Below are 25363 nucleotides of genomic sequence, written 5' to 3' on the forward strand. Positions count from 1 at the left end.
CGTTGTTTGGTTGTGTGTGGTGTGTGTGTGTGTGTGTGTTGTGTGTGTGTGTGTGTGTGTGTGTGTGGTGTGTTGGTGTGTGTGTGTTTCTGCCTGACTTGTGGCTGCCAGCCTTTGATTCGTTGCTACGGCAACACCAGGCCCAGAAACGCCGATATATTTTCCATTTCGGCAGAGATTTCACTTTTCATTCCAAGTATCTTCTCCTGATTAAATGTTGTCGTGTTTATGTACACATTTTTAATAAAATCCTTCTCCCCCCCACCATAACGGCTGCTGGCGCCCGCCTCTCGCCTCAAACACTCAATTTAAAAACAGCCGCACTGCTGAGTGCTGGTATGTTCGGGAACGGCTTGAGTTGGAGGACGACGTCTCCCGTGGAGTCTACGGGTAGGGAACGGCTGCGTTGGGGGAGCAGACCCAACGGGTCTGCACTTGGTCTAGTATAATATTAAAACTCTGTGGCTGCTGGCTGGCTGGCTGTGTTTCTGCATGACTTGTGGTTGCCAGCCTGTAGGTGCCAGCCTTTGATTCGTTGCTACGCCAACACAAGACCCACAAACACCCAGAGTTTTTCCATTTCGGTAGAGATTTCACTTTTTATTCCAAATATCCACTCCTGATTAAATTTTGTCGTGTTTATGTACACATTTTTAATAAAATCCTTCTTCCCCTCACCCCCCCACTCACTCATTTTGTCGCCTCCTGCTGGCCAGTGACCATATCGGCTGCTGGCGCCCGCATCTCGCCTCAAAGACGCCATTTAAAAACAGCCGCACTGCTGAGTCCTGAACTGCTTGAGTTGGAGGACCACGTCTCCCGTGAGGGCTATGGGTAGGGAACGGCTGCGTTGGGGGAGCAGACCCAACGGGTCTGCACTTGGTCTAGTATATTATAAAATCTCTTTGGACACCCGATGAGCAATTTTACGGAGGCCAAGTAGTCACACATCTGTAGGATGTGGGAGAAAATCTGAGCACCTTAAGGGAAACCCACATGGTCACAGGGAGAATGTGCAAACTCCAGACAACACTTGAGACCTCTGGTGCAGTGATAACAACTGAGCCACAGAACTGCCCCTGGCAATACTACTTGCCAATAATGGCCAAAATGTCCTTTGACTCTTTTCTACTTGTAGGATTGGCCAGCTAACTTTTTGTGACTTATGCGTTAGAACATCTAGGTCGCTCTAAGCCTCACTCATTTGCTATTTGTCTGCATTTAGATAGCAATTGGACTTTTGCTTCCTCTAACCAAAAAGAACATCACATTATCCCGAACTAAATACTAATTGGAAGATTTACGGCCTATCAATCAATTTTTCCATGTCCCGTTGCAGAATTCAAAAATTCCTACCATCACAAAGTGATGAATTGGTCAAATTGGTGCTGAAGCCTGGTTTACAACTACACATGAGGCTTCCTATTCTGTTGGAGCAGATTTGTTGAAAGTTTGAGGTATTTGATGTGCCTTCATTGATGTCGGGCGAAAAACAAGTGAATTGCACATCAACAGCCTGCATGGGATTTGACTTTGACAACTGACACGATACACATTAATATTCAGACATACCATAGACTGCAGATGTCACAGTACACTGGGAGCTCAGTAAATGGATCTCTCTTTCTCAAAAATATTGTAATTACTTTACAGAACATAACAAGCGAAGTGTGAGCCAATTTTTGCCACATTGATCATTGGCATCAGAGTACGGTCAGGTTTACATACCCTTTGGAGAAATGGCAGAAGTATTGAACAATGTCTTTGGCCTGTGAATTCAGATTCCAGATTTGTGAATTCAGTAAGGATGAATTTTGATAAGCTGAACTGCCATCAGGTGCAGGTGCACTCTAACTACTTTATTCAGGTAAGGGGAGCTAGCTATGCACAAGTATGCACTGCAGAGGGTGGTGAAAACTGCCTAATGCATCACCGGTTCCTCACTCCCCTCCATTGAGTCTGTCCAGAGCAAGCGATGTCTGCAAAGGGTGCGCAGCATCGCTGTGAAGACTGAGACAAAAAACGTATACAATTCATCTGCCATTTCTTATTCCTATTAGTAATTCTCCAGCGTCATTTTCCAGAGTCCCAATGTTCGTTTGTTCTATCTATCTCTCTATCTATCTACCCATCCATCCACCAATCATCCCTATGTTTACCCTTCATTCTGCAGGGTAAGTACCCATTCTATGATGACTCACAGCAAATGAAATGATATTCTTCTTTCATTCATTATTAAGTTAATCAACAGCTATATGTTAGACCCACATAGATTTACTATCCCTTTTGCCCATCTGTAAATAACAATGTTAAAACATTCTTACCATCACAAAGGGAAGGTTTGGTCACATTGGTGCTGAAGCCTGGGTTACAACTGCACAGGAAGCTTCCGATTGTGTTGGTGCAGATTTGTTGACAGTTTGAGGTGCTGGTTGCACATTCATTGATATCTGGAGAAATATGCTCAGTTAGTCTGCCAGAGAAAATAGTTGAAGCAGATACAATAAAAATATATGAAAGACATTTGGACTGGTACATTTTTAGGAAAGGTTTTGAGGAATACGGATCAAACGTGGAGGGATGTGGACCAAACAACAAGGTATCCCGGTTGTGGTGAGTCAAGCACTGCAATATGAAGGAAATTTTAAGAGGACTATGAATTTGACGTAATTTGTGATCACACCAAGATTCATTCTTTTTTAGGTCCACGGACCTTGAGGGGCCAAACTAAATAGGGGTGGTCCCCTTATAATCCAATCAAACATATTAATTACATCAATACATTATTGATAGTTCCTCAATCCAATTACAGAGAGTCTACAAAAATGTTTCTTACTGAAGCTTCTGGAAGGAAGCTAGTCAACTAAATATTGCAACATTTACCCTGGAACACAAAACAATTCTGCTAGGGTTAAACAGTTTGGCCAATCAACAATCATCAGGGTAATTGTCTTGCAACATTATTTACATTATTTACAATTCATTTGCAGCAATTCAATCATGTCAATGCATTTACGTTTATTTACAGAATATTAAAACATATTATTAATTAAGGGGAAATGAGGAGAACACCAGGATCTTTCACCATCCTGCATTTCAATCTGAGGCTCAGACTGGTCAGTGCCATCCACAGCCTGTAATTTTCCACTGACAAAAGTTAAGCAATTCCGACAAATGCAGGGATTCTCCATTTTATAGTGTCTTTAATTTGGTCAATATTAACACGTTCAGACCTCACCACTTGTGTTTGGGGAAAATCTCCCTTAGCCGTACATATGACAGCTGCACCACGGTGAAAACACACCAAGAAAAACTACTATCCCTTTTGTCCATCTGTAAATAACTTTATGTTAAAACATTCCTACCATCACAAAGGGAAGGGTTGGTCACATTGGTGCTAAAGCCTGGGTTACAACTGCACAGGAAGCTTCCGATTGTGTTGTTGCAGATTTGTTGACAGTTTGAGGTGTTGGTTGCACATTCATTGATATCTGAAGAAATAAGCTCAATTAGTCTGTCAGAGAAAATAGTTGAAGCAAATACAATAACAATAAATGAAAGACATTTGGACTGGTACAATTATAGGAAAGGTTTTGAGGGATATGTATCAAACATGGAGGAATGTGGACCAAACAACAATGTATCCCAGTTGTGGTGAGTCAAGCACTGCAATATGAAGGAAATTTTAAGAGGACTATGAATTTGACTTGTAATTTGTGATCACACCATGATTCATTTGGTAGCACAGATTTTTCAGCTCAGATAAAGCAAGGTCAATCGCTGGATTGAAGCCTTTGTAAATACGCTCCCAAAGCTTACCCCCCCCCCCCCCCCCCCCCCGCCTTTAGTCTAGTCCAGTAAAAAAAACACTGACTCAATCACTGGACCAACTACATTTTATTTTTAGAACGAACTGTAAATTCCCCTATACGATACCTAAACCACCATGGGTTCAATCCATGTCTCTGCCTGGCCAAGCCCTTCAGCCTCGTGCAAGCAGACAATGCCCGAAATATCAAGTCCCAAGAGCCCTTCCAGAAGATCGGCACCGATCCAAAATGGGGCTAACTTTTATAGGTCCACGAAACTTGAGGAGCCGAATATATTGAAAAATATAAAAGTGGATAAGTCTCCAGGTCCTGACAGGGTATTCCCTAGGACATTGAGGGAAGTTAGTGTAGAAATAGCCGGGGCTATGACAGAAATATTTCAAATGTCATTAGAAAGGGAATAGTCCCCGAGGATTGGCGTACAGCGCATGTTGTTCCATTGTTTTAATAGGGTTCTAAGAGTAAACCTAGCAATTATAGACCTGTTAGTTTGACTTCAGTGGTGGGCAAATTAATGGAAAATATACTTAGAGATAATATATATAAGCATCTGGATAAACAGGGTCTGATTAGGAACAGTCAGCATGGATTTGTGCCTGGAAGTTGTCTATATGGACTTTAGTAAGGCCTTTGACAAGGTTCCTCATGGAAGGTTGGTTAAGAAGGTTCAACTGTTGGGTATAAATGCAGGAGTAGCAAGATGGATTCAACAGTGGCTGAATGGGAGAAGCCAGAGGGTAATGGTGGATGGTTGTTTATCGGGTTGGAGGCAGGTGACTAGTGGGGTGCCTCAGGGATCTGTGTTGGGTCCTTTGTTGTTTGTCATGTACATCAATGATCTGGATGAAGGTGTGGTAAATTGGATTAGTAAGTATGTAGATGATACCAAGATAGGCGGTGTTGTGGATAATGAAGAGGATTTCCAAAGTCTACAGAGTGATTTAGGCCATTTGGAAGAATGGGCTGAAAGATGACAGATGGAGTTTAATGCTGATAAATGTGAGGTGCTACACCTTGGCAGGACAAATCAAAATAGGACGTACATGGTAAATGGTAGGGAATTGAAGAATACAGTTGAACAGAGGTATCTGGGAATAACCGTGCATAGTTCCTTGAAGGTGGAATCTCATATAGATAGGGAGGTAAAGAAAGCTTTTGGTATGCTAGCCTTTACAAATCAGAGCAGTGAATATAGAAGCTGGGATGTAATGTTAAAATTGTACAAGGCATTGGTGAGACCAAATCTGGAGTACGGTGTACAATTTTGGTCGCCCAATTATAGGAAGGATGTCAACAAAATAGAGAGAGTACAGAGGAGATTTACTAGAATGTTGCCTGGGTTTCAACAACTAAGTTACAGTGAAAGGTTGAATAAGTTAGGTCTTTATTCTCTGGAGCGCAGAAGGTTAAGGGGGGACTTGATAGAGGTCTTTAAAATGATGAGAGGGAATAGACAGTTGATGTGGACCAGCTTTTTTCTTTGAGAATAGGCAAGATTCAAACAAGAGGACATGACTTCAGAATGAAGGGACAGAAGTTTAGGGGTAACATGAGGGGGAACTTCTTTACTCAGAGAGTGATAGCGGTGTGGAATGAGCTTCCAGTGGAAGTGGTGGAGGCAGGTTCGTTGGTATCATTTAAAAATAAATTGGATAGGCATATGGATGAGAAGGGAATGGAGGGTTATGGTATGAGTGCAGGCAGGTGGGACTAAGGGAAAAAAGATGTTCGGCACGGACTTGTAGGGCCGAGGGACTGTATCCGTGCTGTAATTGTTATATGGTTATATGGTTATAAGTACATATGGGTGATCCCCTTACAATCCAATCAAACATATTAATTACATCAATACATTATTGATAGTTCCTCAATCCAATTACAGAGAGTCTACAAAAATGTTTCTTACAGAAGCTTCTGGAAGGAAGCTAGTCAACTAAATAATGCACCATTTACCCTGGAATACAAAACAATTCTGCTAGGGTTTAACTGTTTGGCCAATCAACAAACAGCAGGGTAACTGGCTTGCAACATTATTTACAATTCATTTGCAGCAATCAAATCATATCAATGCATTTAAGTGCATTTACAGAGTTTTAATACATATTATCAATTAAGGGGAAATGAGGAGAACACCTCTTCATTTACACCTTCCTGCATATCAATCAGAGGCGCAGACTGGTTGGCGCCATCCGCAGCTTGTAATTTTCCACTGTCAAAGGTTAAGCAATTCAGACAAATGCAGGGATTCTCCATTTTATAGTGTCTTTAATTTGGTCAATATTAACACGTTCAGACCTCACCACTGGTGTTTGGGGAAAATCTCCCTTAGCCGTACATATGACAGCTGCACCACGGTGAAATCACACCAAGAAAAACTACTATCCCTTTAGTCCATCTGTAAATAACTTTATGTTAAAACATTCCTACCATCACAAAGGGAAGGGTTGGTCACATTGGTGCTGAAGCCTGGGTTACAACTGCACAGGAAGCTTCCGATTGTGTTGGTGCAGATTTGTGGACAGTTTGAGGTGTTGGCTGCACATTCATTGATATCTGGAGAAATAAGCTCAGTTAGTCTGCCAGAGAAAATAGTTGAAGCAAATACAATAACAATAAATGAAAGACATTTGGACTGGTACAATTATAGGAAAGGTTTTGAGGGATATGGATCAAACATGGAGGAATGTGGACCAAACAACAATGTATCCCAGTTGTGGTGAGTCAAGCACTGCAATATGAAGGAAATTTTAAGTGGACTGAGAATTTGACGTAATTTGTGATCACACCATGATTCATTTGGTAGCACAGATTTATCAGCTCATATAAAGCAAGGTCAATCGCTGGATTGAAGCCTTTGTAAATACACCATTAAAGCTTGGCCCCCCTCCCCCCTTCGTCTAGTTCAGTAAAAAAAAACACTGACTCAATCACTGGACCAACTAAACTTTATTTTTAGAACAAACCGCAAATTCCCCTATACGATACTTAAACCACCGCGGGTTCGATCCATGACTCTGCCTGGTCAAGCCCTTCAGCATCGTGCAAGCAGACACTGCCCAAAAGATCACGCAGTCCCAAGCGCCCTTCCAGAAGATCGACACCGATCCAAAATGGGGCTACATTTTAAAGGTCCACGAAACTTGAGGGACGGAACTACATAGTGGTGGTCTCCTTACAATCCAATCAAACATATTAATTACATCAATACATTATTGATAGTTCCTCAATCCAATTACAGAGAGTCTTCAAAAATGTTTCTTACAGAAGCTTCGGGAAGGAAGCTAGTCAACTAAATAATGCAACATTTACCCTGGAACACAAAACAATTCTGCTAGGGTTAAACACTTTGGCCAATCAACAAACAGCAGGGTAACTGTCTTGCAACATTATTTACATTATTTACAAGTCATTTGCAGCAATCCAATCATGTCAATGCATTTAAGTTTATTTACAGATGTTAATACATATTATCAATTGAGGGGAAATTATGAGAACACCTGGATCTTTCACCATCCTGCATATCAATCTGAGCCTCAGACTGGTCGGCGCCATCCACAGCCTGTAATTTTCCACTGACAAAGGTTAAGCAATTCCGACAAATCCAGGGATTCTCCATTTTATAGTGTCTTAATTTGGTCAATATTAACGCGTTCAGACCTCACCACGTGTTTGGGGGAAATCTCCCTTAGCCGTACACATGACAGCTGCACCACGGTGAAATCACACCAAGAAAAACTACTATCCCTTTTGTCCATCTGTAAATAACTTTATGTTAAAACATTCCTACCATCACAAAGGGAAGGGTTGGTCACATTGGTGCTGAAGCCTGGGTTACAACTGCACAGGAAGCTTCCGATTGTGTTGGTGCAGATTTGTTGACAGTTTGAGGTGTTGGCTGCACATTCATTGATATCTGGAGAAATAAGCTCAGTTAGTCTGCCAGAGAAAATAGTTGAAGCAGATACAATAACAAGATATGTAAGACATTTGGACGGGTACATTTATAGGAAAGGTTTTGAGGGATATGGATCAAACATGGAGAAATGTGGACCAAACAACTATGTATCCCAGTTGTGGTGAGTCGAGCACTGCAATATGAAGGAAATTTTAAGTGGACTGAGAATTTGACTTGTAATTTGTGATCACACCATGATTCATTTGGTAGCACAGATTTATCAGCTCAGATAAAGCAAGGTCAATCGCTGGATTGAAGCCTTTGTAAATATGCTACCAAATCTTGGCCCCCCTCCCCCCTTAGTGTAGTTCAGTAAAAAAACACTGTCAATCACTGGACCAACTAAACTTTATTTTTAGAACAAACCGCAAATTCCCCTATACGATACTTAAACCACCGCGGGTTCGATCCATGACTCTGCCTGGCCAAGCCCTTCAGCATCGTGCAAGCAGACACTGTCCAAAAGATCACGCAGTCCCAAGCGCCCTTCCAGAAGATCGACACCGATCCAAAATGGGGCTACATTTTAAAGGTCCACAAATCTTGAGGGGCCGATCTACATAGTGGTGGTCCCCTTACAATCCAATCAAACATATTAATTTCATCAATACATTATTGATAGTTCCTCAATTCAATTACAGAGAGTCTACAAAGATGTTTCTTACAGAAGCTTCTGGAAAGAAGCTAGTCAACTGAATAATGCAACATTTACCCTGGAACACAAAACAATTCTGCTAGGGTTTAACAGTTTGGCCAATCAACAAACAGCAGGGTAACTGTCTTGCAACACTATTCACATTATTTACATTTCTTTTGCACCTATCCAATCATATCAATGCATTTAAGTTTATTTACTGAGGTTTAATACATACTAGACTAAGTGGGACCCATTGGGTGCCATGTTCACATGGAAGGTCTGGTGCCCCAAAGCAATATTCCACCTCTCCACCAATTCCAATATTGGTGGCCAATGGGGGGAGGGGGGGTTTATGGAGTACTAGTATTGGTGTTGTGGGCTGAAGGGACTGGTTTCCAGAGTGCAAGTCTGGACATTGTGGGACAAATGGATTCTTGAGGTCACTCAAGTCTGATGTGCTGGCAGCTCACTCATGGCTGGTGTGCTGACAGTTGAATCACGGCTATGCCTTGAAATTCCATTTCAAGCATGGTGCAAGGCCACCAAATTCAAATGCAGTGTCCTACCATTTTAAGCAGGGTGCAAGGCCACCAAATTCAAGTGCAGTTTCATATCACTTCAAGCAGGTTGCAAGGCCACCCAATTCAGGTGCAGTTTCCTACCACTTCAAGCAGGGTGCAAGGGCACCAAATTCTAGTGCAGTTTCCTACCACTTCAAGCAGGGTGCAAGGCCACCAAATTCGTGCAGATTCCGATCATTTCAAGCAGGGTGCAAGGCCACCAAATTCAAGTGCAGTTTCATACCACTTCAAGCAGGTTGCAAGGCCACCCAATTCAAGTGCAGTTTCCGACCACTTCATGCAGGGTGCAAGGCCACCGCTTCAAGTGCCGTTTTCCGACCACTACATGCAGGGTGCAAGGCCACCAAATTCAAATGCAGTTTCATACCACTTCAAGCACGGTGCAAGGCCACCAAATTTAAATGCAGTTTCATACCATTTCATGCAGGGTGCAAGGCCACCTAATTCAAGTGCAGTTTCATACCACTTCAAGCAGGGTGCAAGGCCACCAAATTCAAATGCAGATACATACCATTTCATCAGGGTGCAAGGCCACCAATTCAAATGCTGTTTCATACAATTTCATGCTGGGTGCAAGGCCAACACATTCCAAAGCAATTTCATACCTTTTCAAGCAGGGTGAAACCAACATAAAACCTCTATAAAACCACACAAAACACCACATAAACACCACACACAGTTCAGTAGACATTCAGTGTGTTCAGTTAATTCACAGCTCAGACAGTCGTGACCTCTCCCTCCCCCATCTTGCAGAGACTGAGCCGCACCCACACTTCCGGGTTTTATAATCCCTCCCCGTCCCACCTTTAGTGGAATGGCCTTCATGGCGTGATTGACAGGAGAGAGATTCTCAACATTTTTTAAACTAATAACACTTTTATTTTTCATTGATGGGAAGAATCCTCTGCACCTGATGAGCGGAGGGGGACTGAGTAAGATGGCCAAAAATCACAGCCGTAAGTGATAGCGTTTTATCTAAAATCAATATACAGTGCAAACTGGAACTTGTCAAGTTTAGACATTTAACCATTTGCCATTTCAAACCAACCATCACCAACCATTTGGCGTGCTTCATTTCAAACCAACCACCTCCAACCATTTGCCATACTTCATTTCAAACCAACCACCAACCATTTGCTGTGCTTCATTTCAAACCAACCACCACCAACCATTTGCTGTGCTTTATTTCAAAGCAACCACCACCAACCATTTGCTGTGCTTTATTTCAAAGCAACCACATTTTCATTTTCAAACCACATTAAGGGCACTCAAGGTCAGCAAAATGACACTCACAGTTTGGTAGACATGTGTTCAGTGTTATTCACAGCTCAGACTGAGAAACGTGACCCTCTCACTCCCCCATCATTCAGAGACTGACTGAGGCACTCAACACTTCGGGGTTTCATATTCCCTCCGGAAGGAGCGTGGCTTTCAGGAGAGAGAATCTTAACATTTTAACACTAATACTCTTTTATTTTTAATCGAAGGGAAAAATCCTCTTGTCCTGCACAGCGTAGAGGAACTGAGTAAGATGGCCAAAAATCACAGCCGTATGTGGCAGCGCTTTTTCTAAAATCAATATACAGAACAACAGGAAGTGGTCAAGATCAGACTTTTAATAAAACAGATTATCAATTAAGGGGAAATGAGGAGAACACCTGGATCTTTAACCGTCCTGCATATCAATCTGAGGCTTGGACTGGTCAGCACCATCCACAGCCTATAATTTTCCACTGACAAAGGTTAAGCAATTCTGACAAATGCAGGGATTCTCCATTTTATAGTGGTCAATATTAACATCTTTAGATCTCACCACTGGTGTTTGGGGGGAATCTCCTTTAGCCATACATATGACAGCTGCACCAAGGTGAAAATACGCAGATAAAAACTACTATCCCTTTTGCCCTGTGAATAATTTAATTTAAATAAATTCCTACCATCACAAAGGGATAGTTTGGTCACGTTGGCGCTGAACCCTGAGTCACAACTGCACACAAAGCTTCCGATTGTGTTGGTGCAGATTTGTTGACAGTTTGAGGTGTTGGTTCCACATTCATCAATGTCTGGAGGAAAAAATTGAATGACATGTCAAACACTTGCAAGAGGTTTGTCTTTGTCTTTGTAAATAAAACTCTCACACTTGCCATCATGAGAAGCAAAAGAGGATATACAATCCTGCTGCTCTAATATTCATAATCAAAACAGCAGAATTAGGCCATTCAGCCCATTAAGTATACTCTGCCATTCAATCATGACTGATCTCTGCCTCCTAATTCCATTTTTCTGCCTTCTCCCCCTAACCCTTGACAGGTGTTCTAATCAAGAATTTGCCTATCTCTGCCTTAAAAATATCAACTAACTTGGCCTCCCCAGCCCTTCTCAGCGTTTAACTACCATTCTCATTCCCATTCTGACCTTTTGGGTCTTTGGCTTCCACCATTGACAGAGTGAAGCCACATACGCACTGGAACAACAGCACCTTATATTCCGCATAGTTATCTTACAAGCCCAATGGAATAAACATTGAATTCTCCCATTTTAAGTAACAACCCACATCCCCCTCTCTTTTTCCTATAAGCCACATGCCCTTCACCGCGCCCCCTCCGCCAAGCATGCTGGTGAATACCCAGTTCTTCCACTATCCTGTCCACCTTTGCCAAACTGCACCCATCACATTGCACCTGCATTCCTCCGTCCCAGATGTGGCTTCAATCGCTGAGTTACGCTGGTACTTTATATTATGTGGCTGTTCAGTTGGCAATTGGTGCAGAATGATGATCTGCAAGGTTTGTTCGTGTGCAGGCCTGCTCGATGTTTTACAGGTTTTGAGTTCTATTAGTTCAATTTAGCTCTATTTTTACATTTTCTCATTGCAAAGAAAATCTCTTGGGTGAAAACTCACAGAGAACATCTAACATGCCATTTTTCCCTATGTGCAAAACTTTCCAATTGAAAATTCCTACCATCGCAAAGGGAAGAGTTGGGCACGTTGGTGCTGAAGCCTGGGTCACAACTGCACATGAAGCTTCCGATTGTATTGGTGCAGATTTGTTGACAGTTCGAGTTGTTGGTTCCACATTCATCAATGTCTGGAGGAAAAAGAATGAATGACCTGTCAAGCACTTGCAGGTCTTTTGGCTTTTCCAACTGCCACATCTAATCATGAGATGCAAAAGAAGAAGGGCACAGGGTGTGTCATGTTCTGACATTTTATCCTCTAGATGGTTTAGTTTAGAGATACAGTGTGGAAACAGGCCCTTCGGCCCACCTAGTCCATGATGACAAGCTTTCCTCGCACACTAACACTATCCTACACACACTAGGGACAATTTACATTTATAGCAGGCCAATTAACCTATAAACTTGTACGTCTTTTGAGTGTGGGAGGAAACCGAAGATCTCGGAGAAAACCCATGCAGGTCATGGTGAGAACATACACACTCCGTACAGACAGCACCCGTAGTCGGGATCGAACTCGGGTCTCCATTACTGCAAGTGTTGTAAGGCAGCAACTCTACCGCTGCGCCACCATGCCGCCCGGTCTATGTCTATGGTCTTTGTTGTTATGTCCACATTGGTCAATAACAGGATTCTGAAAAGCACCAATTCTCAATTTGGTTTTCACATAATTATGTTATGTAATTGTGGTCATTTAGCATCACACCTGAATAATAATTTAGCTCTGGTAAAAATTGAAATATACAATCCTACAACTTAAATAATTTATCCTTTCTTTTACATTTCCTTCTGCAGGAAATGTACCCATTCTGTGAAGACACAATGAATGAAACAATATCCTCATTGATTCATTATTTTTGACTACAATCTATTTGTCAGGCCACCAAAGTTTTGCAGTGCCCCAATTCTTTTTCCTATTCCCCACATGCCCCTCAGCCCCAACTATGCCAATGAACACCCAGTTCTCACACTATTCTGACCATCTTTGCCCACACCATCCACCACTTTCCATCGGTATCCCTCCTTCTGGCTTTCTATTTCATTGCTCTTCCCTCGTTATCTTTCATCCTTTTGTCTCCCTTTTACTTCAGACCTTTGCCACTCAACCCCCCCTCACCTGTAACCACTCATCCTTTGCTTAGCTTTGTCCTGCGCACATCTCTTTTCCAGCTCTTCCCCCACTATGACACTATGACAATCGGCCTGAAGAGTTGTATCCACATAAAACATTGTTTATCCATTTCCTCATCAGATATGGTTTGACCTGCTGAGATAGGTTAGCACTGTATTTTGCTGAAAAAGGCAGTTAATGATTGATATATAACAATTTAGTTATTTTGACATTTTCTCATTGCAAAGAAAACCCCTTTGGTGAAAATTCACAGAGGCGCTCAAATATCCCTTCTTCCCATGTGAAACTTTGTATTTTAAAATTCCCACCATCACAAAGGGAAGAGTTGACCACATTAATGCTGAAGCCTGGGTCACAACTGCACATGAAGCTTCCAATTGTGTTGTTGCAGTTTTGTTGACAGGTTGAGGTGTTGGTTGCACATTCATCGATATCTGCAATTAAATGACATGTCAACTTCTTGCATAGCATTTGGTATTGCCAGCTCTAACTCTTTCACTTAGTGTTCTGTTCCACAAAGACAGCAGGATGTCACTCTATGGTGGCACAGTAAATGATGTTAAATCAATGGAATCAAGACATATGGGGAGAAAGCAGGAATGGGTACTGATTTTGGATGATCAGCCATGATCATATTGAATGGCGGTGCTGGCTCGAGGGGCCAAATGGTGTACACTTACACCTGTTTTCTATGTTTCTATGTTTATTGCAATTGGCATTGCCAGCTTTAACTTGTTTAAGAAGGAACAGCAGATGCAGAAACATCGAATTCAGAAGAAGGGTTTCGACCCGAAACATTGCCTATTTCCTTTGCTCCATAGATGCTGCCTCACCCACTGAATTTCTCCAGCATTTTTGTCCGCCAGCTTAAACTTTGTAATTTAATGTTCTGAATTGTAACTGGTTGCAGGCTGTCATTATACAGGGACAAGACAATATATGTAGAGGAAGAAACTGCAGATGCTGATTTACACCGAAGATAGACACAAAATGCTGGAGTGACTACAGCAGGCCTGGCAGCATATCTGGATGGAAGAAATGAGTGAAATTTAGGGTTGAGACCCTTCTTCAGACCTGAAACGTCACCCATTACTTCTATCCAGTGATGCTACGTGTCCTGCTGTTATTCCAGCATTTTGTGTCTATCAACAGTGTATGGAGAGATCTTTCAAGAAAATATTGTTTTGACTCTACAAAACATAACCAGCTCAATGTGAGCCATTTTGTGTCATATCGATCATTGGCACGAGGGTTCCTTTGAGATGTCCTCCCCATTGGGGTAAGGACCAAATTATTGAAAAGGACAGGTATAATATTTTGATTTCACAGGGTAATAATGGGGGAAACGTGGAATTATGCATTTCTTAATGTATGACAATTTATCTTGAATTCTCAACTTCTGCAATATATTAAGGTGAGGAGAATCCATTTTTTGACAATCTAAGATTAACTGGGCAGCTAGAAATGCCACAATAAATAGGAGAAACCATCTGTTTTAAAACATCCTACCATCACAAAGGGAAGAGTTGGTCACATTGGTGCTGAAGCCTGGGTCACAACTGCACACAAAACTTCTGATTGTGTTGGTGCAGATTTGTTGACAGTTTGACGTGTTAGCTGCACATTCTTTGATGTCTGGAGGGAAAATAGTGAATGAGGCCACAATCACATTGATTACATTTAATGTTACCAACTGCAACTCTCTCTGTGTTAATATCATGCCTTATTGTAGACTATAGAATGGGACTTTACTGATGCAAATCAATCCGTGGAGATGTCATTCTTAAATATATTGCTTAGACATTGCATCAACAAAATAATTTATGCCATTCTTTACTTCATAGATCAGTGGAATCACAACACTTTGACGTTTACATAGGTTTTGGTGAAATGGTAGAAATACAAAAAAATACAGTTGTAATTTGACACTATAATGTAATGTAAAGAGATTTTGGTAATTATATGTCCTGAAAGCTCAAGAATTTGCCTTCATTTTTAGAATTATTTCTGCAGTAAAATTTTGCGATTCTGGAGATTGACAGAGATTGAACGTTATTCCTTCTGTATCAATATTAATGAGTGTCCTATCTGTTTGTTGAGGCACCTACCCTTTTGCAGGGAAATAACAACTGCAACATTAAGAATTATTCCTTAAATCTGATAAATGATGTGTTTGACAACATCCTACCATCGCAAAGTAAAGTGTTGGTCACGTTGGTGCTGAAGCCTGGATCACAACTGCACACAAAGCTTCCGATTGTGTTGGTGCAGATTTGTTGACAGTTTGAGATGTTGTTTGCACATTCATCAATATCTAAATGGAAAACAGTTTGTGATGCATCAATAATTATTATAGCTTTGCCACGAGAAATTTTCTCTCTTAATATAGTGATATTCTACAGATAATAGAATGTGAATTTACAGATCTAAGGGAAAGAAATTGAGCTGACTTTGTCAAATAAATTACATGGAACAGAATAGTACAGCACTGGAATGGCCCCTTTGGCCCACGATATTTGTGCGGAACATAATGCCAAATTTAACTGATCTTACTTTGATGTTTTGAAACATTACCAGCTAAGTGCCATTCTTGACCATTGAATATTTGTGAATAGTGCTTTCAGGTTTTACATGTGCTTTGGTGAAATGGAAGGAGTATTGAAACAAGGATGGTCATGATTTCGATGACATAGAATTGAAATTACAGAGATGTTGCTTCCCTCTCAGTTTAAAGGTGATAATATACTTTAGACACGAGGAACTACTGAGGTTAGTTTACAAAAAAACCCCATAAAATGCTGGAGAATTTCATCGGGTCAGGCAGCACCTTTTGAGAACATGGATAGGTGACATTTCGGGTCAGGAATGTGCTATGTTTTATAGGGCATCAAATCCACGTGGCCCAACAGCCACATTGAGTGTTATTCACAATCTGTGCAAAACAATGCATTTGAACCTTCCTACCATCACAGAGTGAAGAGTTGATCACATTGGTGCTGAAACCTGGGTCACATCTGCACATGAAGCTTCCGTTCGTGTTGGTGCAGATTTGTTGACAGTTTGAGGTGTTGGTTCCACATTCATCGATGTCTGGAGGAAAACAAATGTCAAACACTTGTATGTTATTTGTCTTTGTTGAAGTAAACTTTGTCACTTAATATTCTGAACTAGAGTAGTTGGCAGTTTGTCACCCTTGCCTCCACATATCATTGAGATCAGAGTGCCTTCACATTTACATTACCTTTGGTAAATAAACATAATTATTGAAACATTCTCAAAAGGGGAGGGCAACCAGCCAAAAGTGGTGCACGTTGGCACAAATGACATGGATAGGAGAAAGGACAAGGTCCTGCAAAGTGAAAACAGAGCATTATGGACCTGTCCCACTTAAGCGATTTTTCAGCGGACTGCCGGTGACTGACAAGTTGCCAGATGTCTCCTAAAAAAACGGCAACTGGAACAGCGAATGTCAGAGTGGAACACACACAAACAAACACATCGCTTCCTTCACCAGCCCATTATGCAGACGGGGGACAGGGCAAGCGGGGGGAGCGCTGTCTAAAAATTCACACGGTGCAAAGCCAAGGTGATACAGACATACACCGCAATGAACAGGAAGGTTGGCGCTGTAAAAAGACGGCTAAAGCACTGTGTACAGTAAGTCCTTTAAAAGAGGGGGGGGAGGGGGGGGAAGAGAGGTGGAGAAGGGGGAAGAAGGAGGAAGTGGAGTGGAGACAACTTTTAAGAAGCCAGAGATGCACGGCTGTAAAGCTCGGTGGACATTTAACATTACCGGTGAGATATCCTTGGTTCTGAAAACTACTGTTCACTTTTTTTTTCCCCAATGAGCCAATAAAATTCACCGGTCACCACCGGCTACAACCTACAAGAACCTCTGAGAATTTTTGACCTCCCGGTAACCCATTAGGACCTCCTGGCGACCCACCTACGACACGAGAATTCTCGCTACTCTCCATGGCAGCTTCATTCTAGTCGCCGCTAATTTTTCAACATTTTGAAAAACTCATGGAAACCATCATGAGGCCGTGACTAGTTCCCAGAATGCTGGATCTCCTCACGACCATGAAGGCGACTTCCCGGCAACCATCCGCGAACATGTGGCGACTGCAAAGTCTTCTGTAGTCGCCTACAAAGAGGCCTCAGTGGGACAAGCCCATTAGGCAGAAGATTACGAAGGAGGACTCTGAGGGTGATAATCTGCAGTTTACTTCCGATGTCGCAAGCTCATGAGGTTAAGAATAGGAAGATTGGACAGATGAATGCATCGCTCAGGAATTGGTGTTGGGGACAACGATTCCAATTTTTAGACAATTGGGATCTCTTCTGGGGCAGAGGTAACCTCTACAAAATTAATGGGTTGATTCTGAACTGGAAAGGGACCAAAATCCTTGCAGGGATGTTTGCTGGTGCTACTAGGAGCGTTTAAATTAAGGAGGCAGGGAGTTAGTAGCCTGAGTTGTTGGTCAGAATTTGGCGATGTGATGGGAAGTTAGAGGTCATAAACAGTGTCTCAAAGGAAGGACAGGCAGGGGGAGGTGAAACAATATGGTGACACAGATGGCTGAAGTGTGTTTATTTCAATACAAGGAGTATTGTGGGGTAAACAGATAGACTTAGAGCCTAGATTAAAGCTATAATCGTCGAGAAGGACCCAAAAGGTTTGGAATAGTTGCACTATTAATCTGGGAGACTGTCATGGCAGCACTCAGAGCACATACTGGAGGATTCATCCATTGAGATGATATAGGTGGAGTTTAGAAGTAAGATAGGTGCAAGTACTCTACCGGGATAGTATTATAGGGCCCCCCAATAGCAAACTAGAGGTGGAGGTACTGTTATGTGGACAGATTACTCTACCAGCTTTCCAAAGCAACAGGGGTTGTCTTAGTGATTGACTTTCCCAATATTGACTGGGACTTGATCAGTTCCAAAGGCTTAGTTAGACGGGGAAGTTTGTGTGAGGTGTATACAAGTGGGTTTCTTGAAACAGTCTGTGGATAGTCCAACCAGAGAAGGGAACATACTAGACCTTGTGTTGGGAAATGAATGTGGCCAGGTGATTCTTATTACAGTGGAAGATCATTTTGGGGATAGTGACTACAACTCCATAAGATTGTTATGAATAAGGAGAAGGCTGGACCATGTTGGAAGGTACTAAATTGGAGTAAAGCAAACCACACATTATTGTACTGGAGCTCAGGAGGGTACACTGGGAACAATTGTTATCGGGTAAGTCCCACATCTGACTTGTTGGAGACATTTAAAGGCCAGTTGATTGACGTTCAGAACCAGTATGAACCAGTAAAGATAAGAGATAATGGTGACAAAGTAAACGAACCTTGGATTGAAAAAAGAGGTCGCAAATTTTGTCAAAAAGAAAAATTAAGTTCATGCAAGAGAATCAGGGCGCTTTTTGAGGAAAGAACTGAAGTGGGTGATTAAAAGGGCCAAAATGGACCACACAATATAGCTCTGACAAGTCAGATTAAAGAAAATGCCAATGGTTTTTATGCCTACATTAAAAACACGAGGGTAATCAGGGAATAGGTAGGACCACTCAAGAATAAGGGAGGGAACCTGTGATCCAAGTCTATAACTCCCTGAGGGGATGCTTGCTTTCATAGTTGGGTCATTGAGTATAAGTCAGAAAGTCATGATGCAGATTTATAGGACGTTTGTTAGGCTGCATTTGGAGTATTGTATGCAGTCGGCCGATTATAGGAACAAGGTAAGGAAATTGAAAAGGGTGCAGAAGGGCTTTACCATAATAATGCCCAGATTAGTGAGTATTAGCTACAGGAGGAGGATGGACAGATTTGTATTATTTTTTCTGGAACTTGATAGAATTCTATAAAATTTTGAGATTGATAGATAATCAGAATGTATCTCCCAGGATGGGAAAAACTCAAATACTACAGGGCATAGCCTTAAATTGAAAGGGCAAGGTGTAAAGGAAATGTGCGGTGCAAGTCTTTTTACACAGAGGCTGGTGATTGTCTGGAACATGCTGCCAGGGATGGTGGCAGAGGCAGCTACAACAGAAGCATTTAAGAGACGTTTGGATAGGCATGGAATAGTCAAATCAATTTTATTTCTATAGCACATTTAAAAACGCTCTCATTGACCAAAGTGCTTTACATTAGTGCAGGTACTAACGTGCTACAAACAGTGGTACATAGATCAACAATACATACATAGATACATACATACAACGCTCCCTCAGAGGACCTCAAGAAAGGCTTGAGAGTAGAAATAAGTTTTAAGTCTAGGCTTAAAAGAGCTGATGGAGGGGGCAGTTCTGATGGGAAGAGGGATGCTGTTCCATAGTCTAGGAGCTGCAACCGCAAAAGCGCGGTCGCCCCTGAGCTTATGCCTAGATCGCGGGATGGTCAGTAACCCCAAGTCGGCCGATGAAGGGAATGGAGAGATATGGATTATGCGTAGGTAGGTAAGAGTTATTCTTGGCCTGTTATTCAGCACAGGCAGTGTGGGCTGAAGAGCCTGTTCTTGTGCTGTACTGTTCTATATTCTATGAAACCTGCAGATGTAATATTTAAATGTGAGAGGATAATGTGAATTGTGAAAGTTTAACTTCATTCACATATAAAAATGTACAAAATATTTTACTACTGCGCAGTAAATATATAATTCTATTATTTTGAAGGCACGCTGAGAATGAAATGCCATCCATTTTTATTCAGTATTCAAGTGACTAAAATTCGTTTTCTGGGCCACCTAGTTTGTACAGGGCAATTACTGTATTCTACCACATTCAATATTATTCCTTAAATCTGAGAAATGATAGAATACATCTACACATGAAGCTACCGATTGTGTTGATGCAGATTTGTTGGCAGTAGGTTACATTCAGCGATATTTACATGGAAAACAGATAGTGACGCAGCAGTAGAGTTGCTGCCGAAAGGACCTGTCCCACGAGCATGCGACCTGCATGCGGCAAGCGCGACCTAACGGGCCTGTCCCACGAGCATGCGACTGCATGCGGCAAGCGCGACCAAACTAGAAGCGGGGGCCGTGCGGAGGTCGAGTGAGTGACATGAAGTTCGAGCGAAGTCCGCGGGAAGTTCGCGCATGGCATACGGCGTTGAGGCGGTGTATACGGCGTCGAAACGGCTGCGGGTCGGCAGGACGTTGCCGCGCAGAATTTTTTAACACAGTCAGTTTTTCGGAGCCCCGCGCGATGTCGGGACCAGCTCCGCACAACTCCACACGGCTCCAGCGATCGAAGTGGGACCGGCACAGCAAGGCCGTACGGCTCAAGCGACCATGTTAGGTCGCGCTTGCCGCATGGAGTCGCATGCTCGTGGGGACAGGCCCTTTAGGTCGCGCTTGCCCCATGGAGTCACATGCTCATGGGACAGGCCCTTTACAGCGCCAAAGACCCGGGTTTGTACATTCTCCCTGTGACCGCATGGGTTTTCTCTGGGTGCCTGCGTTTCCATCCCAAAGACCTTCGAGTTTAAAGGTTAATTGGCTTTTGTAAATTGTTCCTAGTGTGTAGTATTGAACCAGCTTATGGGTGATCGCTGATCAGTGGGGAATCGGTAGGCCAAAGGGTCTGTTTCCATGCTGTAACTCTAATCTAAATGAAACTAATCTATGTGTTTGAAAACACCTACCATCACAAAGCGAAGGGTTGGTCGCATTAGTGCTGAAGCCCGGAATACAACTGCACATGAAGCTTCCGATTGTGTTGGTGCAGATTTGTTGGCAGTACGAGGTGTTGGAGCCACATTCATTGATATCTAGATGGAAAATAGATAGTGATATATCAATAATTTCTGCAGCATTTAGCTTTGCCAAGTGCATTTCTCTCTCTTAATATCATAATATGCTATTGACAATAGAATGTGACTTTAATGATCCAAGAGAATAAATTGTACTGTCTTTATCAAATATTGCTTTGATGCTTTGAAATGTTACCAGCCGACTGCGTGCCATTCTTGGTTTCATTGATCATTAGCATCACCGTATTTTCAAGTTTTACATTGCTTTGTGAAATGGAAGGAGCATTGAAACATGGATGGGCATGATTTAGATAACATAGACATGCTAGAAAATTGTGGATGTTTTTCTCCCCTCACATTTTAAAGGTGATTATTATACTTTGTTTTACAGGGCGTCAAATCTACGTGGCCCAACTGCCACATTGAATATTGTTCACAATATGTGAAAAACAAAGCTTTTGAACCTTCCTACCATCACAGAGTGAAGAGTTGGCCACATTGGTGCTGAAGCCTGGGTCACAACTGCACATGAAGCTTCCGTTTGTGTTGATGCAGACTTGTTCACAGTTTGAGGTGTTGGCTTTACATTCTTCAATATCTGAAGGAAAACAAGTGACCGAAATGTCACACACTTGCACGTTATTTGGTTTTGCTGACGTTGTCACTTAAATATTCTGAACTAGAGTTGTCTGCAGGATGTCACTATACAGTAGCAACACTGCATATGATGATGGCCTTAGTGATATTCCCTTGCCTTTATGGCATTTATAATGTGAGTGTGTGCCACACTTGGCTTCATATATCATTGAGATCAGAGTATCTTCATATTTACATATTCTTTGGTGAAATTACATTATTATTGAAACTTGCAGATGCTAATTTGGATTTGAGAGGGGAATGTGAATTGTGGAAGATTACATTTGTTACATTTCTGCAGTCAATATATGATTATATTGAAGGGTCACTGAGAATGAAATGACATCCATTTCCATATAATATTCCAGTGACTAAAATTCATTTGGGCCACACAGATTTACAGGGTAATTACCACCTTAATGAGTATTCCTTAAAATTGCGAATCTATGTATTTGAAAACACTTACCATCACAAAGCGAAGGGTTGGTCAAGTTAGTGCTGAAGCCTGGGGCACAACTGCACAGGAAGCCTCCGATTGTGTTGGTGCAGATTTGTTGACCGTTTGAGGTATTTGTTGTACATTCATTGATGTCTGGAACAAAACCAGGGAATTACAATTCAATGTTTAAGAAGGAACTGCTGATGCTGGAAAATCGAAGATAGACAAAATGCTGGAGAAACTCAATGGGTGAGGCAGCATCTATTGAGCGAAGGAAATAGGCAAGGTTTCGGGTCGAGACGTCACCCATTCTTTCTCTCCAGAGATGCTCTGCCAATCTCAACAATTATACATACATCGCATTAGATCTCACTGTACCCTTTTTAGAATTGCACTCTCCAGTTTATATTATCTCTTCTTATTCTGCTCACTAAGAACTACATTTTTCAGCATTACATTTTATCTGCCTGCAATCTGTCTAACCATTCTATCTTTTCCCTTCTAGAATTCTATCATAATCTTTCTTTAATTTAGTTTAGAGATACAGCAAAGAAAACAGGCCCTTCAGCCCACCGAGTCCGAGGTTATGGGAAACGAGAGATATAGACATTGAGGCTACTTTTAGAAGATACACACAAAATGCTGGAGTAACTCAGCGGGACAGGCCGCATCTCTGGATAGAAGGAATGGGTGACGTTTTGGCTTGAGACCTTTCTTGTCCCGCTGAGTTACTCCAGCTTTTTGTGTCTACCTGCGGTTTAAACCAACGTCTGCAGTTCCAATAGACTGCAGGCTGTCATTATACTGAACTAACGCAAAGTACAATGTATTTCAAAAATAAGTAGCTCAATGTGTAGGAAGGAACTGCAGATGCTAGTTTACACTGAAGATAGACACAAGAAGCTGGAGTAACTCAATGGGACAAGAAAAGTCTCGAACCGAAAGGTCACCCATTCCTTCAATCCGAAGATGCTGCCTTCCTGCTGACTCCAGCATTTTGTGTGGGTCTTCTATTAGTAGCTCAATGTGAGCCCGTCATTGTCACGTGAATCACTATCATCAGTTTTCCTTCAAATTTACATCCCCATTGGTGAAATGGTCAAACCTATTGAAAACCATAGGTTTAATATTTGTATTCCACAGAGTAATGGGGGGACAGAGAACAAGTGGAAGTTTAAATACCATATCCTTTGACGATTTACACTGTTGTTTTTATAATGCTGTAGAAATAATGTCTAGAAAAGATTCACAGAGAATACAATGATATCTATTGAGTTGATTAAAATCCATTTGTTACAGCCTCTAAATTTTACTACACTGTTGGAAATGCAACATTAAATATTGTTTGTTAAGTCTAAGAAACCAGCTGTTTAAAAAATTCTACCATCACAAAGTGAAGGGTTGATCGCGTTGGCTCTGAAGCCCGGGCCACAACTGCACAGGAAGCTTCCAATTGTGTTGGTGCAGTTTTGTTGACAGTTTGAAGTTCTGGTTGCACATTCATCAATATCTGGAAGAACAGACCCCTCAATATTATTTATATCATTTCATGCTACCAACTGAGACTGCCTCTTAATATTGTAATATACCATAGCCTTTAGGATGCCTCTTAACTGATGCAAGATTATGGAAATATCTGTTTCTCTCAGCATATTGCTTTGATATTACAAAACATGATCAGCCATGATCACATTGAATGGCGGTGCTGGCTCGAAGGGCTGAATGGCCTACTTCTGCACCTATTGTCTACTGCCTATAACCAAATGGCAGCCAGCATCATCAGGGACACACACCACCCTGGCCATGCTTGCATTTCACTGCTGCCTTCGGGAAGTTATGGGAGCCTGGAAACTGCAACATTCAGGAATAGATCCTACCCAACAACCATCAGGTTATTGAACACAACAAGCTCTAACTAAACTCCGAACTACAAACTACCTTGATTGCACTAGGGATGTGGGGGCTTCGTATTTGTGTTTACACCGCTATATTGTTTGTGTGTTTTTAGATATTGTGCTTTTTGTTGTTTATTATAATGTCTCCTGATTATTATGTTCACCTATCTGTTCTGCTGCTGCAAATAAACATTTTATTATCTTGACTCTTGTGTCTGCAATAGTGGTGTGTGTGTGAGAGGCCCCAGGTAGGTTGGAGGAGAGAGAGAATGGGACAGAGAGGTTGTGAATTATATTCTTCAATTTTGCCAACTGAAACTGTTTCATTTAATATCATAATATTTAATAGTATGTGGGGCTGCCTTTCTCAAAGGTATTAATTTGACAATGTAAATGACTACAATCAATGTGTTGGGTCAGTTAACTTTTGCAGGGCTGTAAGAACGGCTATGTTAAATATTATTAACCAAACTGCATTTAAAAACACCGTACCATCACAAAGGGAAGAGTTGATCACATTGGTGCTGAAGCCTGTGTCACAACTGCACACAAAGCTTCCAATTGTGTTGTTGCAGATTTGTTGACAGTTCGAGGTGTTGGTTCCACATTCATCAATGTCTGGAGGAAAAAGTGTGAATGACCTGTTGAAACTTTCATACCATTTATCTTTGCTAAATGAATCTTCATCACTTTATATCATGAGACGGTGAATAAGTTACACAATTATACAGTTGCAATAATTTATCCCCCGTTCATTATTACAGTGAATAAAATGTTTTGGTTAGGCCAGCAAATATTTACTGGGAGGTACAAAATGCTGGGAAAATATTATTCCCCAACGCCAAGAAAGTATGTTTGAAAACCTCACCATCACAAAGCGAAGAGTTGGCCACATTAATGCTGAAACCTGGGTAACAACTGCACAGGAAGCTTCCGATTGTATTGGTGCAGATTTGTTGACAGTTCGAGGTGTTGGTTCCACATTCATCAATGTCTGGAGGACAAAGAATGAATGACATGTCAAATACTTTCATATCATTTGGCTTTGCCAACTGAAACATCATTACTTTATATCATGAGATGGAAAATAAGTTAGAGAGGTGTAATAATTTATCCCTACTTTTACATTTCCTTCTGCAAGAAAAGTATCCATTCAGTGAAGGCTGATATACAATAAAATTGTATCCATTTTCCTTCATTATTACAGTTAGTTAAATGTTTTTGTTAGGCCAGCAAACATTTACTGGGAAGTAAGAACTGCTGCAGAAAATATTAGTCCCCAACCACAATAAACTGTGTTTGAAAACACCTCACCCTCACAAAGCGAAGAGTTGGCCACATTAATGCTGAAACCTCGGTCACAACTGCACGCAAAGCTTCCGATTATGTTGGTGCAGATTTGCTGACAGTTTGAGGTGTTGGTTGCACATTCATTGATATCTGGAGAAATAAGCTGTTACTCCTGATGCAAATTGTGGACAATGAGTTTTCAGACTGGCTCAGATATTTCAACATCAATAATGCACAACAA

General features: G+C 41.6%; 1 protein-coding gene across 1 annotated transcript in view; it reads right to left on the reverse strand.

Moving 5' to 3' along the window:
* LOC116979505 (serine-rich adhesin for platelets-like) overlaps positions 1 to 25363 on the reverse strand; it is a 1930096-nt gene that overhangs the window by 922496 nt on the left and 982237 nt on the right. Inside the window, exons 105-119 of the mRNA XM_033031015.1 lie at positions 24701 to 24826; positions 24325 to 24450; positions 23322 to 23447; positions 21965 to 22090; positions 21335 to 21460; positions 20755 to 20880; positions 16058 to 16183; positions 15282 to 15407; positions 13402 to 13527; positions 11967 to 12092; positions 10941 to 11066; positions 7618 to 7743; positions 6258 to 6383; positions 3366 to 3491; positions 2325 to 2450 (exon numbers count right to left, since the gene is read on the reverse strand). Coding sequence (XP_032886906.1) covers positions 2325 to 2450; positions 3366 to 3491; positions 6258 to 6383; positions 7618 to 7743; positions 10941 to 11066; positions 11967 to 12092; positions 13402 to 13527; positions 15282 to 15407; positions 16058 to 16183; positions 20755 to 20880; positions 21335 to 21460; positions 21965 to 22090; positions 23322 to 23447; positions 24325 to 24450; positions 24701 to 24826 — 1890 coding nt within the window. The remainder of the gene's footprint in view (positions 1 to 2324; positions 2451 to 3365; positions 3492 to 6257; positions 6384 to 7617; positions 7744 to 10940; positions 11067 to 11966; positions 12093 to 13401; positions 13528 to 15281; positions 15408 to 16057; positions 16184 to 20754; positions 20881 to 21334; positions 21461 to 21964; positions 22091 to 23321; positions 23448 to 24324; positions 24451 to 24700; positions 24827 to 25363) is intronic.

The sequence above is a fragment of the Amblyraja radiata genome, chromosome 13, assembly GCF_010909765.2.
Source record: "Amblyraja radiata isolate CabotCenter1 chromosome 13, sAmbRad1.1.pri, whole genome shotgun sequence".
NCBI lineage: Eukaryota > Metazoa > Chordata > Chondrichthyes > Rajiformes > Rajidae > Amblyraja > Amblyraja radiata.